This window comes from Microcebus murinus, chromosome 5 (genome assembly GCF_040939455.1).
Source record: "Microcebus murinus isolate Inina chromosome 5, M.murinus_Inina_mat1.0, whole genome shotgun sequence".
Taxonomy (NCBI): Eukaryota; Metazoa; Chordata; class Mammalia; order Primates; family Cheirogaleidae; genus Microcebus; species Microcebus murinus.
In genome coordinates, this window is record NC_134108.1 from 108,022,093 (window position 1) to 108,040,651 (window position 18,559).

An 18,559-nucleotide genomic window follows, 5' to 3' on the forward strand; every position below is an offset into this window, starting at 1 on the left:
ATAAAAACTTGAGCCCTATTGTTCTCCAAATTTCTCTTATTTTGATAATAGACTTAGAAAATGTTGCTTTAAATCTGGTCAAACTCAGAGTAAAAATAAATACTGTAGTATCAGAAGTACCTGGAAAGATTAATCATTCCACATTTGATTTAATTAATTGATAGAAAGATTGAGACTCTAAGAGGTAAAGAGATAGTTGACAGATTACCTACCACACTAGTGATTTAGTCAAAGTTAGAAAGGCAATTATAAAAAGGAAAAGAGGACAATATCTGTGAAAAATATTAAGAATTAACAGTTTCCAAACATTGGGGTCAGGACAGGTATGACCATAACTAGCAGGATGAGAATATTTTCCTCTCTGGCCTTTTAACATCCTCTACTTCTCCATGTGGAGAAATATATTTATAGTCCCCAGTTGTCTTCCTTTTCTGGTAAATTCCTTTCTTGAAATGATTGCTTTCTGGGACTTGTTCTTTTTTTTTTTATCTTTTGCTCTCTGAAATTTAGGGTAGGATTTATGGGACTCCCACTCATATTTGTGAGAGGCTCTGAATGCAGCTACACATATATAGGAAAGGGGTGAATTGCATATCCTTGTCCACCCCAGAAGTTGGCCCATAACTAAGAGAGAGTATGATTAGTGGGAAAAAAACTAGAGAATATGTAGTTGTCCCTCAGTGTCCTGGGGCATTGGTTCCAGGACCCCCTATGGATATAGAATCCATGGATGCTCAAGTACTTTATATAAAATGATACAGTATTTGCATATAACCTATTTAACCATATAGCTAATGTAAGATCATAACAGAAATAAGACATGATAGCATATGGTTCACCACTAACAATAAGGTACTTTTCTAATGTTTCTATAAACACTGTTACAGTGAAAAACTAAATTCCCCTCCTTTTTTTTTCTATTTTTTTAACTCTTTGATCAGTCATCTACCGATTTCTCCCAGCCTCAATAACCACCATTCTACCCTCTGCTTCTATGAGTTCGACTGTTTCAGATTACATGTACAAGTGAAAGTATGCAGTAATTGTCTTTCTGTACCTGGCTTATTTCACTTAGCATAATGTTTTCCAATTCTGTCCATATTGTCGCAAATGACTGAATTTTCTTCTTAAGGCTGAATTGTAATTCCAATGTGTAATAGAGGTTGAGTATCCCTTATCTGAAATACTTGGGACCAGAAATATTTCGGATTTTGAATTTTTTTCAGATTTTGGAATATTTGCAGAATACATACTGGTTAAGCATCCCTAATCTTAAAATCCAAAATTGGAAATGCTCCAGTGAGCGTTTACTTGGAGCATCATGTCAGTGCTCAAAAAGTTTCAGATTTTGGAGCTTTTCAGATTAGGGCTGCATGATTTATATATGCCACCTTTTAAAAAAATCCATTTATGTATTGTTGGTCAGTTAGGTTGATTCCATAATTTGGCTATTGTGAGTAATGCTGCAATGAACATGTAAATGCAGACAACTCTGCTTGCAGATAAACTGATTTTAAATCTTTGGGTAAATACTGAAAAGTAGGATTGCTGCATCATGTGGTAACTATTTTTAGTTTTCTGAAGAACCTTCATATAATTTTCCACAATGGTTGTATAAATTTACATTCCCACCAGTGGTGTATAAGTGTTCCCTTTTCTCCACATCCTTGCCAACACTGAATCTTTCATCTTTTTAATGACAGCCATCCTGACAGTTGTGCAATGATACCTCATTGTGGCTTTAATTTGCACTTCCATAATGATTAGTGATATTGAACTTTTTTTAATCTGTTTGCCATTTATTTGTATGTCTTCTTTTAGAAAATGTTTACTCAAGTCCCTTGCTCATTTTTTTTCCATGTTCCACATTTTGTTTACATTTTAAAACTAAATTTAGGCCGGATGTGGTAGCTCATGCCTGTAATCCCAGCACTTCGGGAGGCCAAGGCAGGAGGATTGCTTGAGACCTGAAGTTCAAGTCCAGCCTGGGCAATAGTAAGACTTTATATCTCCCCCTGCAAAAAAAAAAAACAAAAAAACTAATCTCAAAATCACATATCCATATACTTATTACCTTTTGTTGACTTTGCTTAAACTTAAATGCATGATTTGTTAAACAAAGACAGCTTTTAACAGAAGCTCATCAACCCTCCCCCAACATTTTTTATTATAAATAAAGATATCAAAACAATCCTGAACATATTTTTGATACTACTAGTAGTCAGCACCTATACCACTTCAAAAATTAACACAATTTGTGACAATAAATATTCATTGGACCTGCTACTTTAAACAATTTCAACTGTAACTCTTTGACTAACCAAGATGGATAAAGCATGCCGTTTCTGTTTTTCCTTCTTGAGATTTTTACTTTTCAGAAATACACATGCTTCTACTACCGTCTAACACTCTCATCATGCTTTCATCTTGTAAACCTGAATTCTATTTCAAGTACTCCAGGTTTACGTTTAAATGACAGTGCCTTAACAAGAGGAAAAAAATTGTACTGTATTGTTCTTCCTGTTACCTGAACACATAATGGATAATAATGGATATACGTATATTAAATCTGTTCTTACAAATGTCCAGGTTGTGTTTACCAGTTGTAATTCTTTTACTTAATGTGTGAATATTTTGCTGTGTGATATTTAATCAAGATATTAACATGAGTAGAAGGTTGATTTAAGACAAAAGTTTTAGATCCACTAAAATTAATTGTTGTATGTTTGTCTTTCTGGTGGCTATGGAAACTTCATATTTTCTTTGGACATCATTAGATGTCTTCACTCTTGAAATACAACTTTAATGTTATGAATTTTGACATTTTGCTATCACTGGTATGCTCCATCATCCCACTGGAATTATTTATTCCATTCATATTAATTTTTGTTACAAATCTGATGGAGGAGCTTCTGTGTATTTAGGTCCATATTCTATTTTCAAGCTATGTATTCAGTTTTCATGATTTGTCCTTGCTGGCCCAATAATCATACCTGTCCACCTTGTAAATGTCATATCTTCATCATCTTCAAGGCCCCAGCTAACTGTACTGTCACCTACTCCTTTTGTTCCTTCAAGTTCTTCCAACAAGTGAAAATTATGAGGAACTCTAACTCCTATGGAGACTACCATCTTCTCCTGCAGCCTGAAACCCTTGCCCATTTTTAACTGTAGTTTTCAATTTTTTTTTCTTGTTCTTGAGTTCCTTGAGTTCCTTGTGTATTTCAGGTATCAACCCCTATTGGATGTATAGCATGCAAATATTTTCCCCCAGGCTATAGATTATCCCTCCACACTATTGTTTCTTTTGCTGTGCAGAGCTTTTTAGTTTGATGTAATCCCATTTGTCTATATTTGCTTTATTTGCCTGTGCTTTTGTAGTCAAACCCCAAAATTCATTGCCCCTACCAGTGTCTTATGATTTCCCCCCTATGTTTTCTTCTAATAGTTTTTCAGTTTCAGATCTTACATTTAAGTCTTTAATCTATTTTGAGTTGGTTTTAGTATATGGGGTAAGATGAGTGTCCCATTTCTTTCTTCTGCATGTGGATATCTAACACCATCTGTTGAAAAGACTATCCTTCTCCCATTGTGTATTCTTGGCCACTTTTGTCAAAAATCAATTCTATGTACATTTGTGGCTTCATTTCTGGGCTATTTTGTTTTATTGGTTGATGTGTCTATTTTTTTGCCAGTACTATGCTGTTTAAATTACTATATCTTTCTGGGATAGTTTGAAATTAGGTAGTATAATGCTCATGCCTTCAGCTTTGTTCTTTTTGCTCATGATTGCCTTTGCTATTTGGGGTTTTGGGGGCGTTCGGTTGATTTTTTGTTTTTTGTGGTTCCATATGAATCTTACTGTTGTTTTTCCTATTTCTATGAAAAATGACATTGGAATTTTGATAGGGATTGCATTGAATCTATAGACTTCTTTGGACAATATGGACATTTTAACAGTATTAAATCTTCCAATCCATGAACACAGGCTATCTTTTCATTTATTTGTGTCGTCTTCAGTTTCTTTCATCATTGCTTTATAGTTTTGTGTCTTAAGTATTTTATTTTTTTGTAGCTATTGTAACTGGAATTGTTCTCTTGCCTTTTTTGGATAGTTTCTTGTTAGTGTATAAAAATATGACTGATTTTTGTGTGTTGATTTATTTTATTTATTTTTTTTGAGACAGTGTCTCGCTTTGTTGCCCAGGCTAGAGTGAGTGCCGTGGCATCAGCCTAGCTCACAGCAACCTCAAACTCCTGGGCTCAAGCGATCCTTCTGCCTCAGCCTCCCGAGTAGCTGGGACTACAGGCATGTGCCACCATGCCCGGCTAATTTTTTCTATATATATATATTAGTTGGCCAATTAATTTCTTTCTATTTATAGTAGAGACGGGGTCTCGCTCTTGCTCAGGCTGGTTTTGAACTCCTGACCTCGAGCAATCCGCCCACCTCGGCCTCCCAGAGTGCTAGGATTACAGGCGTGAGCCACTGCGCCTGGCCGATTTATTTTTTTAATCCAGCAACTTTATTATATTTGTTTATTCAGATGGTTTTTTGGTGGAGCCTTTAGGGTTTTTTATGTATGATATTATGTTATCAGCAAACAGTGACAGTTTCACTTCTTCCTTTCCTATTTAGATGCCTTTTATTTCTTTTTTTTGCCTAATTGCTCTGGCAAGAACTTTTAATACGATATTGAATAGAAGTGGAGAGAGTGGGCATCCTTGTCTTTTTCCAGGTGTTAGAGGGAAAGCTTTCAATTTTTCTCCATTGAGTATAATGTTAGCTGTGGTCTTGTCGTATATGGCCTTTATTGTGTTGAGGTTCATTCCTTCTGTGCCTAATTTGGTAAGAGTTTTTATCATAGAAGGATATTGAATTTTGTTACATGGATTTTCTACATCTAATGAGATGATCATATGGTTTTTGTCTTTCATTCTCTTAACATGATATGGTCACGTATTGGTTTGCATGTATTGAACCATCCTTACATCCCAGGGATAAATTCCACTTGGTCAGTTGGATGATCCTGTTGAATGTATTATCAAATTTGGTTTGCTAGTATTTTGTTGAGGATTTTTGCGTCTGTGTTTATGAAGGATATTGACCTACAATTTTCTTTTCTTGTAGTGTCCTTGTCTGGCTTCGGTATCAGGGTAATCCTGACCTCATAAAAAGAATTTAAAAGTAGTCTCTTCTTTTTTTTTTTTTTTTTTTAAGAGTTTGAGAAGACTTGGTATTAGTTCTTCTTTAGATGTTTGGTAGAATTCAGCAGTGAAGCTCTACCCCAGGTTCTGGGTGTTTCTTTGATGGAAGACTTTTTATTATTGATTTAGTCTCCTTACTTGTTATTAGTCTGTTCAGGTTTTAATATTTCTTTGTGATTCAGCCTTGGCAGGTTATATTGTCTAGTAATTTTTCCATTCCTTCTAGGTTATCCAATTTGTTGGCATATAATTATTCGTAGTGGTCTCATGATCCTTTATATTTCTGTGGTATCAGTTGCAATGTCTCCTCTTTGATTTCTGATTTTGAGTCTTCCCTTAATCTAGCTAAAGATTGTTGATTTTTTTGTTTGTTTTAGAGACAGGGTCGTTCTGTCACCCAGGCTGGGATGCAGTGGCACAATCAGAGCTCACTGTAACCTCAAAGTCCTGGACTCAGATGATCTTCCCGCCTCGGCCTCCTGAGTGGCTAGGAATACAGGCGCATGCCACCACACCTGACTCATGTTTTAATTTTTTGTGGAGACAAAATCTTGCTATGTTGTCCAGGCTGCTCACAAACTCTTGGCCTCAAGCAATCCCCTGCCTCCCAAAGGGGCTGGAGTTATAGGCATGAGCTACCATATCCAGCCAAATTTTATTAGGTCATTAAATACAAAATGTCCTATTTTGAATCAAAAATGTAGTTTATTATATTTCAAACAAGAAGCATTCCAATTAATCAGAGTATGCACCTAAACTATCGACATGGTTTTGCCATCTTAACGGTAACTTGTTTATGCCAACAGTAAAGAAGCCTGGAGAACAAGTGGCTATCAAATTGCCAAAGGTGTTTTCCACAGCTTGTTGAGAATCGAATATTTTTAAGTGTACAGTGTAGTACTGTTAACTATATTTGCATTTTTGTAAATTATATCTTTAGAACTTTTTTATCTTCCAAAACTGAAACACTATACTCACTGAACAAAATCCTCATTTTCCTTTTCTCCCAGTCCCTGGCAACTTTTTTCCTTTCTTTTAAACAGACTTTATTGTTCCAGCATCTAGCTCTACTCTGGAATTTTGCTTCCCTCTGGTAGAAATTGTTGAAGATAGGAAATTTGAATTGTCTTTCAATACCTTTTCTCCAGAATAACACTATGAGCACTTTAGCCCTTCCTAATGTTGTCATACCTGAGGTCTAGATAAGGACCCTTAACTTAGTACATTGAGCACATCTGCAGCTTCAGGTCTCTGCAGGGGAGGTAGCAACAGGACTCCGCCTCTGACTTGTCTTCCTCACTATGTAAGACAGCAAAATGGCCAGCCCATTGATACAGATGAGGGACATGTTGTCTTAGAAAAACAGCTCTTACCAAAAAGTCATTTTCTGTTGGGTAGTCACTGCATGGCACTTTGACCACACATCCATGTTGCCATGAAATGCTAGGTTGCCTTTTGAGCTGTGTTAGTATTCTTCTCTGCTACCTAGCTTTCACAAGTTATTTCTGAATCTGAATATATTAGTCTAAGTTGTCATTTTTTAAATTTCTCCATGCATTTCATGCTATCTTCTGGAGCTATTTTTCTCAAAGGTGATAATCATGAGAAAGTTGGCAAAGGATGATGGTACACTGGAATTTTTTTTTTTTTTTTTTGAGACAGAGTCTCGCTTTGTTGCCCAGGCTAGAGTGAGTGCCGTGGCATCAGCCTAGCTCACAGCAACCTCAAACTCCTGGGCTCAAGCCATCCTCCTGCCTCGGCCTCCCGAGTAGCTGGGACTACAGGCATGCGCCACCATGCCTGGCTAATTTTTTCTATATATATTAGTTGGCCAATTAATTTCTTTCTATTTATAGTAGAGGCGGGGTCTCGCTCTTGCTCAGGCTGGTTTCAAACTCCTGACCTTGAGCAATCCACCCGCCTCGGCCTCCCAGAGAGCTAGGATTACAGGCGTGAGCCACCGCGCCGGGCTTGGATTTTGTTTTTAATAGGCTTTGTTTTTAAAGTGGTTTTAGATTCTCAGCAAAATGGAACAAAAAGTACATAGAGTTCCTATGTACTATGCCCCTCCGCCCCCCAACACACAAAGCCTTCCCCACTATCAGTATACTGCTCCAGAGTGGTACATTTGTTTCAAACAATGAACCTATATTGACACATCATCGTCCAAAGTCCATAGTTTATGTTTGGGTTAATTCTTGGTGTTGTACCTTTTATGGGTTCAACAAATGTGTAATGACACGTATCTGCTATTACAGTACACAAGAGAGTAGTTTCACTGCCCTAAAACTCCTCTTTGCTCTGCCTATTCATCTCTGCCTTCCCCCAGCCCCTGGCAACCACTGATCTTTTTACTGTCTCCATAATGTCATATAGTTGGAATCATACAGTATGTAGCCTTTGTAGATTGGTGTCTTTAACTTAGTAATAGGCATTTAAGGTTCTTCCATGTCTTTTCATGACTTAACAGCTCATTTCTTTTTGGTCTGAAGAATCTTCCATTGTATTGGTGTTTTAGTACACTGGGATTTTATAATTGGTTTTGCATGTATCTGTCACTTATTTAAACACACTGTCTAGTCAGTGTGAGACAAGCACAGAAGTGGGAATAGGAAGCCCTGGATTCTAGGCTGGGCTTTGCCTTTCCTTTGGGCTACAGTTTTCTCATCTGTAAAAGGAGGGTGTTCCAACTAGGTGTTTTCTAATCTAAAGCTCCTGATCATTTTCAGTATTTTTTTTTCTGTTACTTGTAAAACTTTAACCACTAGGAATATCAAGTTCTCTAAGAGATGTAAGTATCTGCCTGAAGAATTATAGCAATCACTCTGAATTGTATAATATCTATATACTATTTTAAAAGAGTCTTGCTGTGTTGCCTGGGCTAGAGCACAGAGGCTGTTCACTGGCACCAGCATGGTGCGCCAGAGCCTCAAACTCCTAGCCTCGAGAAATCCTCTGGCTTCAGCCTCCCAAGGAGTTGGGGCTACAGGCACACACCACTGTGCTTGGCTCTGTAGGTTTTTTTTTTTTTTTTTTTTTTTTGAGACAGAGTCTCGATTTGTTGCCCAGGCTAGAGTGAGTGCTGTGGCGTCAGCCTAGCTCACAGCAACCTCAAACTCCTGGGCTCGAGCGATCCTTCTGTCTCAGCCTCCCGAGTAGCTGGGACTACAGGCATGCGCCACCATGCCCGGCTAATTTTTTATATATATATCAGTTGGCCAATTAGTTTCTTTCTATTTATAGTAGAGACGGGATCTCGCTCTTGCTCAGGCTGGTTTTGAACTCCTGACCTTGAGCAATCCGCCCGCCTCGGCCTCCCAAGAGCTAGGATTACAGGCGTGAGCCACCGCGCCCGGCCTGTAGTTTTTTAAGCTTTAATTTCAGGGTCTTTACTGAACTCCGTATATGAGTCCTTGACATTTTTTACAAGTATTAGTTTCAGAAAAGATTAATAAGTTTTGATGAATAAGAATCATAATTTCTTTCTGTGCTGCTCTGGGACTATAAACCTCTGGATAGTTCAGAATAGAATACCTATTTGCTCTATCAGTGTGGTTCAATTTCATAATGAAGTTATGGAGCATAAAACAAGCTATGCCTAGCATCCCTGACATTTTACAAGTAAGTATTTGATACCTAGAACTATCCTGCAACTTCTGGTTTTATAGCTTCACTCTGGGTGGTAGTACAACCAGATAATACAGTTTTGAGAAAGGCTTTTCTGTCGTGAAACTACAGAAACTGACACTGGTGAGCCACCAAGACCTAAACTTAAGTCTAAATTGAGAATATGCCCTGACTATAAATCCTTCACCCTATAGTTCTTGAGAGTTTCTAGACTACTTAGTACTATTGATTGAATCAAATGACCTATGACTAGCTTATAAGTGTACTTTCATATCAATAAGATCATTTTTAAAAACTGCTGTCATATCAGTTTTAAAAAATCTATCTGTAATTAATAAGATATTTATGTAGCCCCATTACCTAGATACTGTCCTTCCATACTGCTTGGCATTAATTCCAAAGGAAATCATCTCTTAAGACCCTCTCAAATATTGACTGTTTGCAAGAGGTTTTTCTCTTATAGTGTGCCTTTGTTTTCCTGGTTGGGGGCTGCTAAGCAGCCAGTCATATACAATAGGGTGACTCCTGATTCCATTTACACTTAATCTTTTTTGATTTCTTATAGACCTAGAAATTGAGACTTCTCCATCTGGGACAGTTTAGAGAGTACTTTCCACATAAGAGTTAAGATTGTACTTTTTGTCAAACACTAAAGAGTTATAGGTGAATACCTGATTTTTTTGGCTCTGATTTTGGGTACAGAATCTCAGTTTCTAGCCACGTTAAATTATAATGTAAGAAAGACTTGGTTTTTTTCATGAATAATAACTTAGAATCACCTTAATATCCTTTCTGACCAAAAAGAGAAACTCAAGAGGGCTAAATTGCTGGGGGAGGGGGGTTGGCATGGAATAACCCGTATGTTGATATTAACTGAGTTTTTGCTGTTTTCTACATTTTATTAAGATACAGATGTGGAAGGAAAGCTCTTTAGGAATAATTTTAGACATTTAAAAAAATGATCTGCACGTTTTTCTAAGGGAAAAAGATTTCTTAATATTTAATTAAAAGCTTTCCAAAGTCCTTTCCTTTGATGCTTTCATATGCTGTTCTCTTTTGCTTAGGCCTTTGAACTGGCCACAGGTGACTATTTGTTTGAACCTCATTCAGGGGAAGAATACACTCGAGATGAAGGTAAGTCCCCTTGACCACCAACGATGTTTGTGTGTGGCTAACATCATTTGTTTAGTACTGAAGAACCTTAGTATTACTGGTGTGCAATGTATATATAAATCCCAAAAAAGATAGAAATATAAAAGGTACTTTATACTAGGCATTTAGATACACTAGATAGTTTTTAAAGATATTAAAGAGCTCTATGAGAGTATTAAAGAAAAGGTCACAGTTGATTAAACTAAAACTTCCATCTGCCAGGCATTTTTTCTTCAACATCAGTTATCCTCCTTTCTGTATATATCAATGATTCATTGTTTATCCAGTGTGAATTTACTTGCATATCAACTTATTGCTTAGTTATGCTTTCAATTTCATTTGGAAGTCAATAATAGTGTTTTAATATGCAAACACTACTTGAATGCAGAGACTGTATCTTATTTATATAAATTCTGTAACATTTAGCATTGTTTTTCCTTTTTCTGATAATTAAAGCTATTATATTTTCCTTTTTAAATGATACATTTAGAATTTCATTTTAAAACAAAGTACAATAGATTTACATTTTGTGGTAGCCAGTGGAAAAGCCCAAGGTGTCAGTTATTTCATCTGAGTAGCTGTGGAAACAGACAACTGTACATGTGTGATCTTTCTGTCACGGTGGCATCCAAATAACTAGATGAGTTAATAATTTGAATGAAAAAAATGTTTTACCTTTTACCTTTTCTGTACAGTTGAGGCAGCTTTTGTTTTGTTTGTACGATTAATGAGGATTATTTCGAAAGATTACTAGCAGCATACCTTCCCAATGTGGAGAATATGTTCTATTCTTTCCTTTCCTTGAGTCTTTAGAAAAATCAGGTTTTGTGCTCTATGGAATCAAGAGTGTTCTCTCTCAAAAATGTGGTCCCTGCCGGGCGCGGTGGCTCACACCTGTAATCTGAGCTCTCTGGGAGGCCAAGGTGGGCGGATTGTTCAAGGTCAGGAGTTCGAAACCAGCCTGAGCAAGAGCAAGACCCCATCTCTACTATAAATAGAAAGAAGTTAATAGGCCAACTAATATATATAGAAAAAATTAGCTGGGCATGGTGACGCATGCCTGTAGTCCCAGCTACTTGGGAGGCTGAGGCAGGAGGATTGCTTGAGCCCAGGAGTTTGAGGTTGCTGTGAGCTAGGCTGACACCATGGCACTCACTCTAGCCTAGGCAACAAAGCGAGACTCTGTCTCAAAAAAAAAAATGTGGTCCCCTGGGCTATTAATAGGCAATGTTACTAGGGTGTGCTGATACGCCTCACAAATACTGTTTGGAAAATGCTGTGCTAACTAATTCCTGTGATTGCCTATTTTGATAGGTATAGTTTAGACATGTTTCATATGTATAAGCCTCATGGTAGAGGATATTGTAATTACTTTCTGTGTACATACTTGATTTTCCCTATTCTCCGTTTGCTGTCTTTCTGGGTTTTAAGTTTGAGGTAACAGGCTTACAGTGTTTTAGAAATGCCCTACTATATTTTTTTGGAAGGTAATTAATTTTTTTCTCTATAAATGTATGATACAGAACTCATATAGTAGCTAGATTTGTATTGAATAGGACCTTATGCTACCAAACCTGAAAATTGAAATATATATGAAAAGTCCCAAATAAGGGGACATGGGAGAACCGTCTTCTCTAGAGATTTAAATCTTAATTTAATCCTTCCTGTACCAGTCAATACTAATAGTCCTTAGAGCAACCTCCCTATTCTATTCTACTGCAGTTTGGCTTGTAGGAGCAGGAAAAAGCAAACCCTTACCTCCTGACAAATGTATGCATAGTTTGTTATAAGTCATGGTAGTACTGGAGCCTGAGTAGAATGTCCTCTATTGTTGACATTCTGTAGCCCCAACTACTGGGATAACATTTAATAATTTTGCTTATGAAGTATATCATTCCTGTGATTAATTGATTAGCCAGAGTTAGGTTGCTATAATTAAATGTAAAATAATGATTTCAAGGGAATTCCATGATATAAGAAAAATATTAAAAGAACCAATACTATACTTGGAAATTTATAGTAAGAAAAGCTATAGTCTCATTTATTATTCCTTAGCATTCTCATTTTGGTGGTTGTTAATGGTAATTTATATGAAGACATTTATTTGCAGGTCCTGCCTAAAATTGGCAGAAATTTCTTGGCATCCAGGTACTTGTTACCAAACCATAGATTCAGTCAAAACTCTTGAAAGGTTGTAGTGAAGTCATGAATATAAAGTCCTTTTTATTTACTTATTTATTTTTAATTTTTTTTTTTTTTTTTTTTTGACAGTGTCTCACTCGGTTGCCCAGGCTAGAGTGCTGTGGCCTCAGCCTAGCTCACAGCAACCTCAAACTCATGGGTTTAAGCAATCCTTCTGCCTCAGCCTCCCGAGTGGCTGGGATTACAGGCATGTGCCTCCATGCCTGGCTAATTTTTTCTATGTATTTTTAGTTGTCCAAGTAATTTCTTTCTATTTTTAGTAGAGATGGGGTCTCGCTCTTGTTCCGGCTGGTCTTGAACTCCTGACCTCAAGCAGTCCACCTGCCTTGGCCTCCCAGAGTGCTAGGATTATAGGCGTGAGCCACCATGCCCAGCCTAAAGTCCTTTTTAAATTACATCCCTGGCTCCTTTATATGAAAAAGAGATACATGCTGAGAGCTTCACAAATTCCCAGATAATATGGATGTCTCTAGCATGTTATTTCCCCTATAAGATACATAATTAGAAATAATTTAAATGACTCCTTTTAACCTTAATGATTCTCTAACTATATTATTAAAGTTTTTTTTAATAAAGCTTTTTTAATGATTAGGAGCCATTATTTTTTAAAACCTCTTCATATTCTTTGTTGATAGAATCACCAGCAGAGTGAAAAAGGCAGAAGAGCTGCCTGGAGGTGTGGGTACTGGCTGGCCCAGGCTTCCCTCCTGGCGAAGACACTGACTTCCCTGGCAGTGCTCACAGTCCATGTTCAATACTATGACAGTTATAAGTCATTGTATGACTTGAACATTTTGGTGCCTTACAGATAGTCAAGTAGCTATACTTTTAAATGTTTGTGTTAATTTTTACTTTTTAAACAGTGATATTAGAAAAAAGCTCCAAACAATACATGATAAGGTGTTAGTTTACATTTGAGTTCTAGCTTATATTATATTAACCCTGAAGTTTCAAGTAGGCCATTTATTCTAAAGCTCCATTTTCTCATCTTTAAAAAAGGATATTAATCTTTGGCCTGTTTTACACAGTAATTAAAAAAACTCAAATAGTCATATGTGAATGCTTTGTCATGAACATTCTTATGTAAGATGATACTTCTATTGCTTGAAGCCCAGAACAGTATTATAAATAAATAACAGTGCTAGAATGACTAAAGTATATTGGGATGTTTTTTGCCTTACCTAAAGAACACACCTAAACCCAGATATATAGACAAAATAGAAGTAAGGTGTAAATAAGCCTCCATAATCCAAAATGGGACTTGCCAGCTACATCAGGTGACCAACCACCTGAAATAATGCTTGGCCTTCCCAGTCTTCCCTTGAGTATGCTGGGTTTTATTTGTAGTTACTTTTAAACAGCTAGTCCTTGAAAAAGCTATTCATAGAAACACCTCTTTTACAGCTTGTCCTTGATCCTGTTCTTCTTGCCCTTCTATTTTAGACCATATTGCGCACATTATAGAGCTGATAGGCAGAATTCCAAGACGCTTTGCCCTCAGTGGGAAATATTCACAGGACTTCTTCAATCGCAGAGGTAGTATTGTTAACATGAGTTTTCATCTAGGCTCCAGAGATACAGCTTCAGGAAGCAGAGCATTCACACCAAGATTGTTTTTAGTAGTTATCACTGAAGTCCCACTGGAGTGGGTGCCTGATTTTTTATTATTTTGTGGATTCTCCACTAGACGGATAGAGTCCTCCTTTTCCCATTTAGGACAGAAAGCAAGCCTGAGATGCTTTACAAAGAGGTGTGCATGCTACTCTTTCTGGCATTGTCTAAAGCTGCGTTTGTTACTCCTGTTACGTATGTCTTTTTTTCCCTCCTCTTAAAATGTTTGAAACATACAGATCACATTGCATTGATCATAGAACTTCTGGGGAAGGTGCCTCGCAAGCTCATTGTGGCAGGAAAATATTCCAAGGAATTTTTCACCAAAAAAGGTAAAATAATAAATGTATTTGTTCCCAGACATTAAAGGTACAAAAGTGTTTAAAAATAGAGAGGTAAGTAAGTACACGTTCCCAACATCCTCCAGAAGGATACCTACCTTGAATGTCGAAATGAGACTTAACAGAGAGGTCAGAGAGTGTGGTCAAGAGCAGAGAGAGGAGCCCAGACTGTCAAATCCTGCCTGCTTCACTAGCTGTGTAACCTTTGACACAAGCTCACTGTGCCTCAATTTGTTCGTTTCTAAATGAGGATGATAAGAAGGTATATTTCAATGGTGTCTGACACATGGTTGATTACTTCAAATATTAGCATTTCTGAAAAATGGGTAAATTTTTGCAAATGGCTTTAGGTCTAAGAACTGCCTCTACCAAAGGGCAAGTAGTTTAATTTAAGCTTCTTATGGACAAGGACTACTTCTCACTCATCTTTGTATCCCAGTGACACCTAACAGTCACCAATCACTCAAAACATATTAGTCATATAAAGTAGCTTTACACTTTTCAGTTTTATAACTTTATGTTATTAGTTACTAATGAAAGGAACAAAGATAAAACTCCCACTTCAACCATTTGACTGGAATAATGTATTTCTTATGCATTCCAAATAAAACTAAAGTGTGAAAACCTGACCAAGAAGGATCTAGAAAACTGGCCTTTTTTCCACATTGTCCCATGGTTCCCCTTTTCCTCACAACCTCTACACAGTGTGAAAGAAAATGAATTTTCTCAGCTCTTAATAGGAGTATACTCAGAATTATTACCCTTAAACCTTTTTTAGAGCAGGAAAATGGTGAAGTGCTTCATAAGCGTTCCTCCTTGAGTGCAAAGTCATGTTAAGGCATGCATGTTTACCAAGTAGCTAATTTAATAGGCACTCAAACCCACTGGAGAGACTTCAGATAAGTGTCATATATGAAAAAAAAAAATTTAAGGAGCATTTGCTTTAATAAGCCATTAATAATAGGCCATATTTTTAAAGTTGTCCCTTTAAAGAAGCAATTAGGTTACTTCAGAATAGTAGCGTGTGATGCTGCCATATTGGAAAACTGTATAGGGTTTGTTCCTTTAGTTTTGTTGCTTTTATACAGGTTTGACATGTTATGAGTTTGTTATTTTTAAATTAGTGCCTCATTTTGAAGCAATGTTCACTAGACTTGGCAGGGGGAGAGGAATACAGGCAAATTACTCTCTATGTGTGGTGCTAGACTGCCTCTGCACATATGAGACCATGTTGAGTGGGGCATTTCATTGTATTTTATAGAATACCTAGTTCCTGACTGGCATTTGAGTTTACATTTGAGTTCTAGCTTATATTAACCCTGAAGTTTCAAGTAGGCCATTTATTCTAAGGTTCTATTTTCTCATCTTTAAAAAAGGATATTAATCTTTGGCCTGTTTTATAGAGTAATTAAAAAAACTCAAATAGTCATATGTGAATGCTTTGTCATGAACATTCTTATGTAAGATGATACTTCTATTGCTTGAAGCCCAGAACAGTATTATAAATAAATAACAGTGCTCAGTTTGACTGGGACAAAAAAATTCCTGGAATGGGGAGACAACAAATTACCTTAAATTTGTAGAGCCTTATGAAAAATAGAGGTACTTCTTTCTGAGGAATGCATTAGAAAAGAAGTGCTTTGTGAATGGAAGATTAGATTCTGATTTACAAAATTTGATTCCCTATAGACTACCTGGATTAGTTCCTGGATTTCCACAGTAGGATCTTGTCACTTGTCAATGTTGGTCAAATTGTTTTTTATACTGTCTTCACTGCAGGTGACCTGAAACATATCACGAAGCTGAAACCTTGGGGCCTTTTTGAGGTTCTAGTAGAGAAGTATGAGTGGTCTCAGGAAGAGGCAGCCGGCTTCACGGATTTCTTACTGCCCATGTTGGAGCTGATCCCTGAGAAGAGAGCCACTGCCGCCGAGTGTCTTAGACACCCTTGGCTCAACTCCTAAGCCCCTGCCCAACATCGCAGCAGAGATCACACACTGACCCTCTCACCATCCCCCTCTAAGCATTTTCCTCTTCCCTTTTCAGGGTGAAGCTCTTCCTTCAAGGGTTTCTAGATTTTTTTTTTAATCCAACATGTTCATTTGGGTTTGCTTACTTGACCATGTGGAGATCCCCACAGCCACTGGGCATCCTAGGTGAATTTGGCCTTGGTTGGGCTCTGCCAAAGACTAATGGACTAAAATGTGAAACAGCCTCTCGCCCTGTACCCTTGCCTTTCCACTAGGACATCCTTTAAATTCTAAGCATCCTTTTTAAAAAGAGCTCTGAAGATCTATGAGCCCATCCTTTTATTCACTTGACTCCAAGAGTCAAATTTTCTAATGCATATCCTATTGCCAGCATAAGGATGAGAAGGGGAAAGGGTGTTAATTCTTTGTACAGCAGAGACATTAAACTTGCTGTATCCAGGCTGCATCGTCTTCCTGGATTGTTTCTGTTGTTCTGTGTTCACATTTTTTCTTGGAACTTTTAAGCTACTTTTTGAATGAGCTGTATAAACACCGAATTTGGGTACCATTTTATCACTGTTCAAAGCACTGTTGAATTCCTTTAATAACTTTAGATCCTTGAATCTTCAGTCTGATTTTTAATGTAAACAAAAATGGAACCATTGACTAGTAATTTCTTGAGAACCTCAGGTGTTCTGTAAACAGTCCTTTCCTGTGTGTCTTCTGTTACCATAAGAGCACAGTTATTTTGATTGGCTGTTTTGTTTTTTGTTTTTTTAATCCCTGGCTGGCACTTTACTCATTGCACTTGAGTTTTTTGCCCCATAACTAAAGAATCAGAATGACTCTAGAAAAGAGATCTGGGTTTCAGAGCTTTCCCGTTGAAGAGTATGTCCTAGGGTTCTGATTCTTTTTGAAACAGTCCCTCCTTTTATTTACAACTTTTACTTTACCTTGCCCAAAATTCTGGCCTTGAAGCAGTTTCCCTCTGTGGCTTTGCCTTTCTCATTTTCTCAGTGATTTGGGGTCATTAATGAAACCCCAGATAAAAAACACAAGGGGAGGGGTGGGATGGCACTTTTTTGGTTGGTTTTGTTTTGGTTGGTTTATTTGTTTTTAAGATTAGCCATTCTCTGCTGCTATTTCCTTGTATAATGTAAGTTTTTAACTGCAATTTTGAGATGATTGAGATGTACTTGAGACTTTTTTTTAAAATGAGAAAAGGCTTTGTGAATTTTATTTTAGGATGGGCCTCTCCTAGACTTGTAGACATTACATATTCCTCATAATATTGAAAAACAAAAAAGGGGCAGGATTGGGGTCACAGCTGCTTGTTCAGCATGGACCAAGTGAGCCTTGGGGATGACAGCATTCTCCAGAAGCAGCTCCTGGACTCCAATTTACAGAAAGCCAAGGAGGTGCAACTTGAGGCTCTGCTAGCAAGCTACCAGTGAGACTGTGGGTAGCCACCTTTCCATGTGGGAGATTGGATTCCAGTTTGTCACTTATCCACCAGCAGTGACAAAGGAAAAGTGGTGCCATTATACGGTCCATTTAACTCATGAGCATGTTACCCTGAGTAACTGGCCAGCCATTCATCAGATCCTTGATTTGGGTACTCCTGAAATCAGACATGTTTCTGTAGAAAGAATGTTAAGTCTAGGTTGTCTATGCACCTATCAAGAATAAAGAGAATAGATTTTATCAAACAACGGCAGGGAAATCCTTCAATTCTAATCCACTTTGGGTTTTCAGCTGTATTTATATCTAAAGCAATAGACTAGAACTGAATTCTCTTCTACATTGTAAAATCACAACTGTGGGATTACAGGAATTCTGGTGATGATATTAAGGTGAAATAACCAAAAAACACCAACAAACAAAAGGCCCTATTTTAACAATTGACATGATAGGAAATTTTAATAGGAGAGAGAACCTATAACTTTATTTTGACAATGTTTCCCCACCAAATAAGGGCTTTTCCTTTAAAGGAGCCAGATGAATTACAAGATGTAGAAGAGGCAGCTGTAAAACTTGATCTTCCAAGTACCCCAAATACCTTTATTGAGCTTGATCATAACACTGTCAAATTGCCATGAGTCTCACTAAAGGATTTCTATTTGCTGTCAGAAATAAAACCCTGAATACATTTTTATTCTTTCTACTGAGTGCATTGTCTGTTTTCTTTGTAAATGCAGTACAATAAACAAATTATTTAATAACTTACATGTGTCCAGAAGATTTTTATTCATTTGTTGCCCAAGTTGGTCTGCCCCAGCAGTTGGAGGAAAGGATTGGTGGTTGAGTATGCTTTTTGAACTGAAAGATGCGATGAAACTACAAATTGAACTCTTGCCATTTGGGGGGGGGGGTTGTAGTTTTGCTACTACTACCTTTGAATTGGGATTGGAGTGGAATTAAAGTACATTTGGGCCGGGCGCTGTGGCT

At 37.3% G+C, this 18,559-nt stretch overlaps 1 protein-coding gene across 1 annotated transcript in view; it reads left to right on the plus strand.

The window, feature by feature from the left end:
* Positions 1-18,337, plus strand: part of SRPK1 (SRSF protein kinase 1) — a 72,442-nt gene extending 54,105 nt beyond the window's left edge. The window contains 3 exon segments of the mRNA XM_076003403.1: positions 9,900-9,969; positions 14,040-14,132; positions 15,921-18,337. Coding sequence (XP_075859518.1) covers positions 9,900-9,969; positions 14,040-14,132; positions 15,921-16,105 — 348 coding nt within the window. The 3' untranslated portion in view covers positions 16,106-18,337.
* The last annotated feature ends 222 nt before the right edge of the window (positions 18,338-18,559 follow it).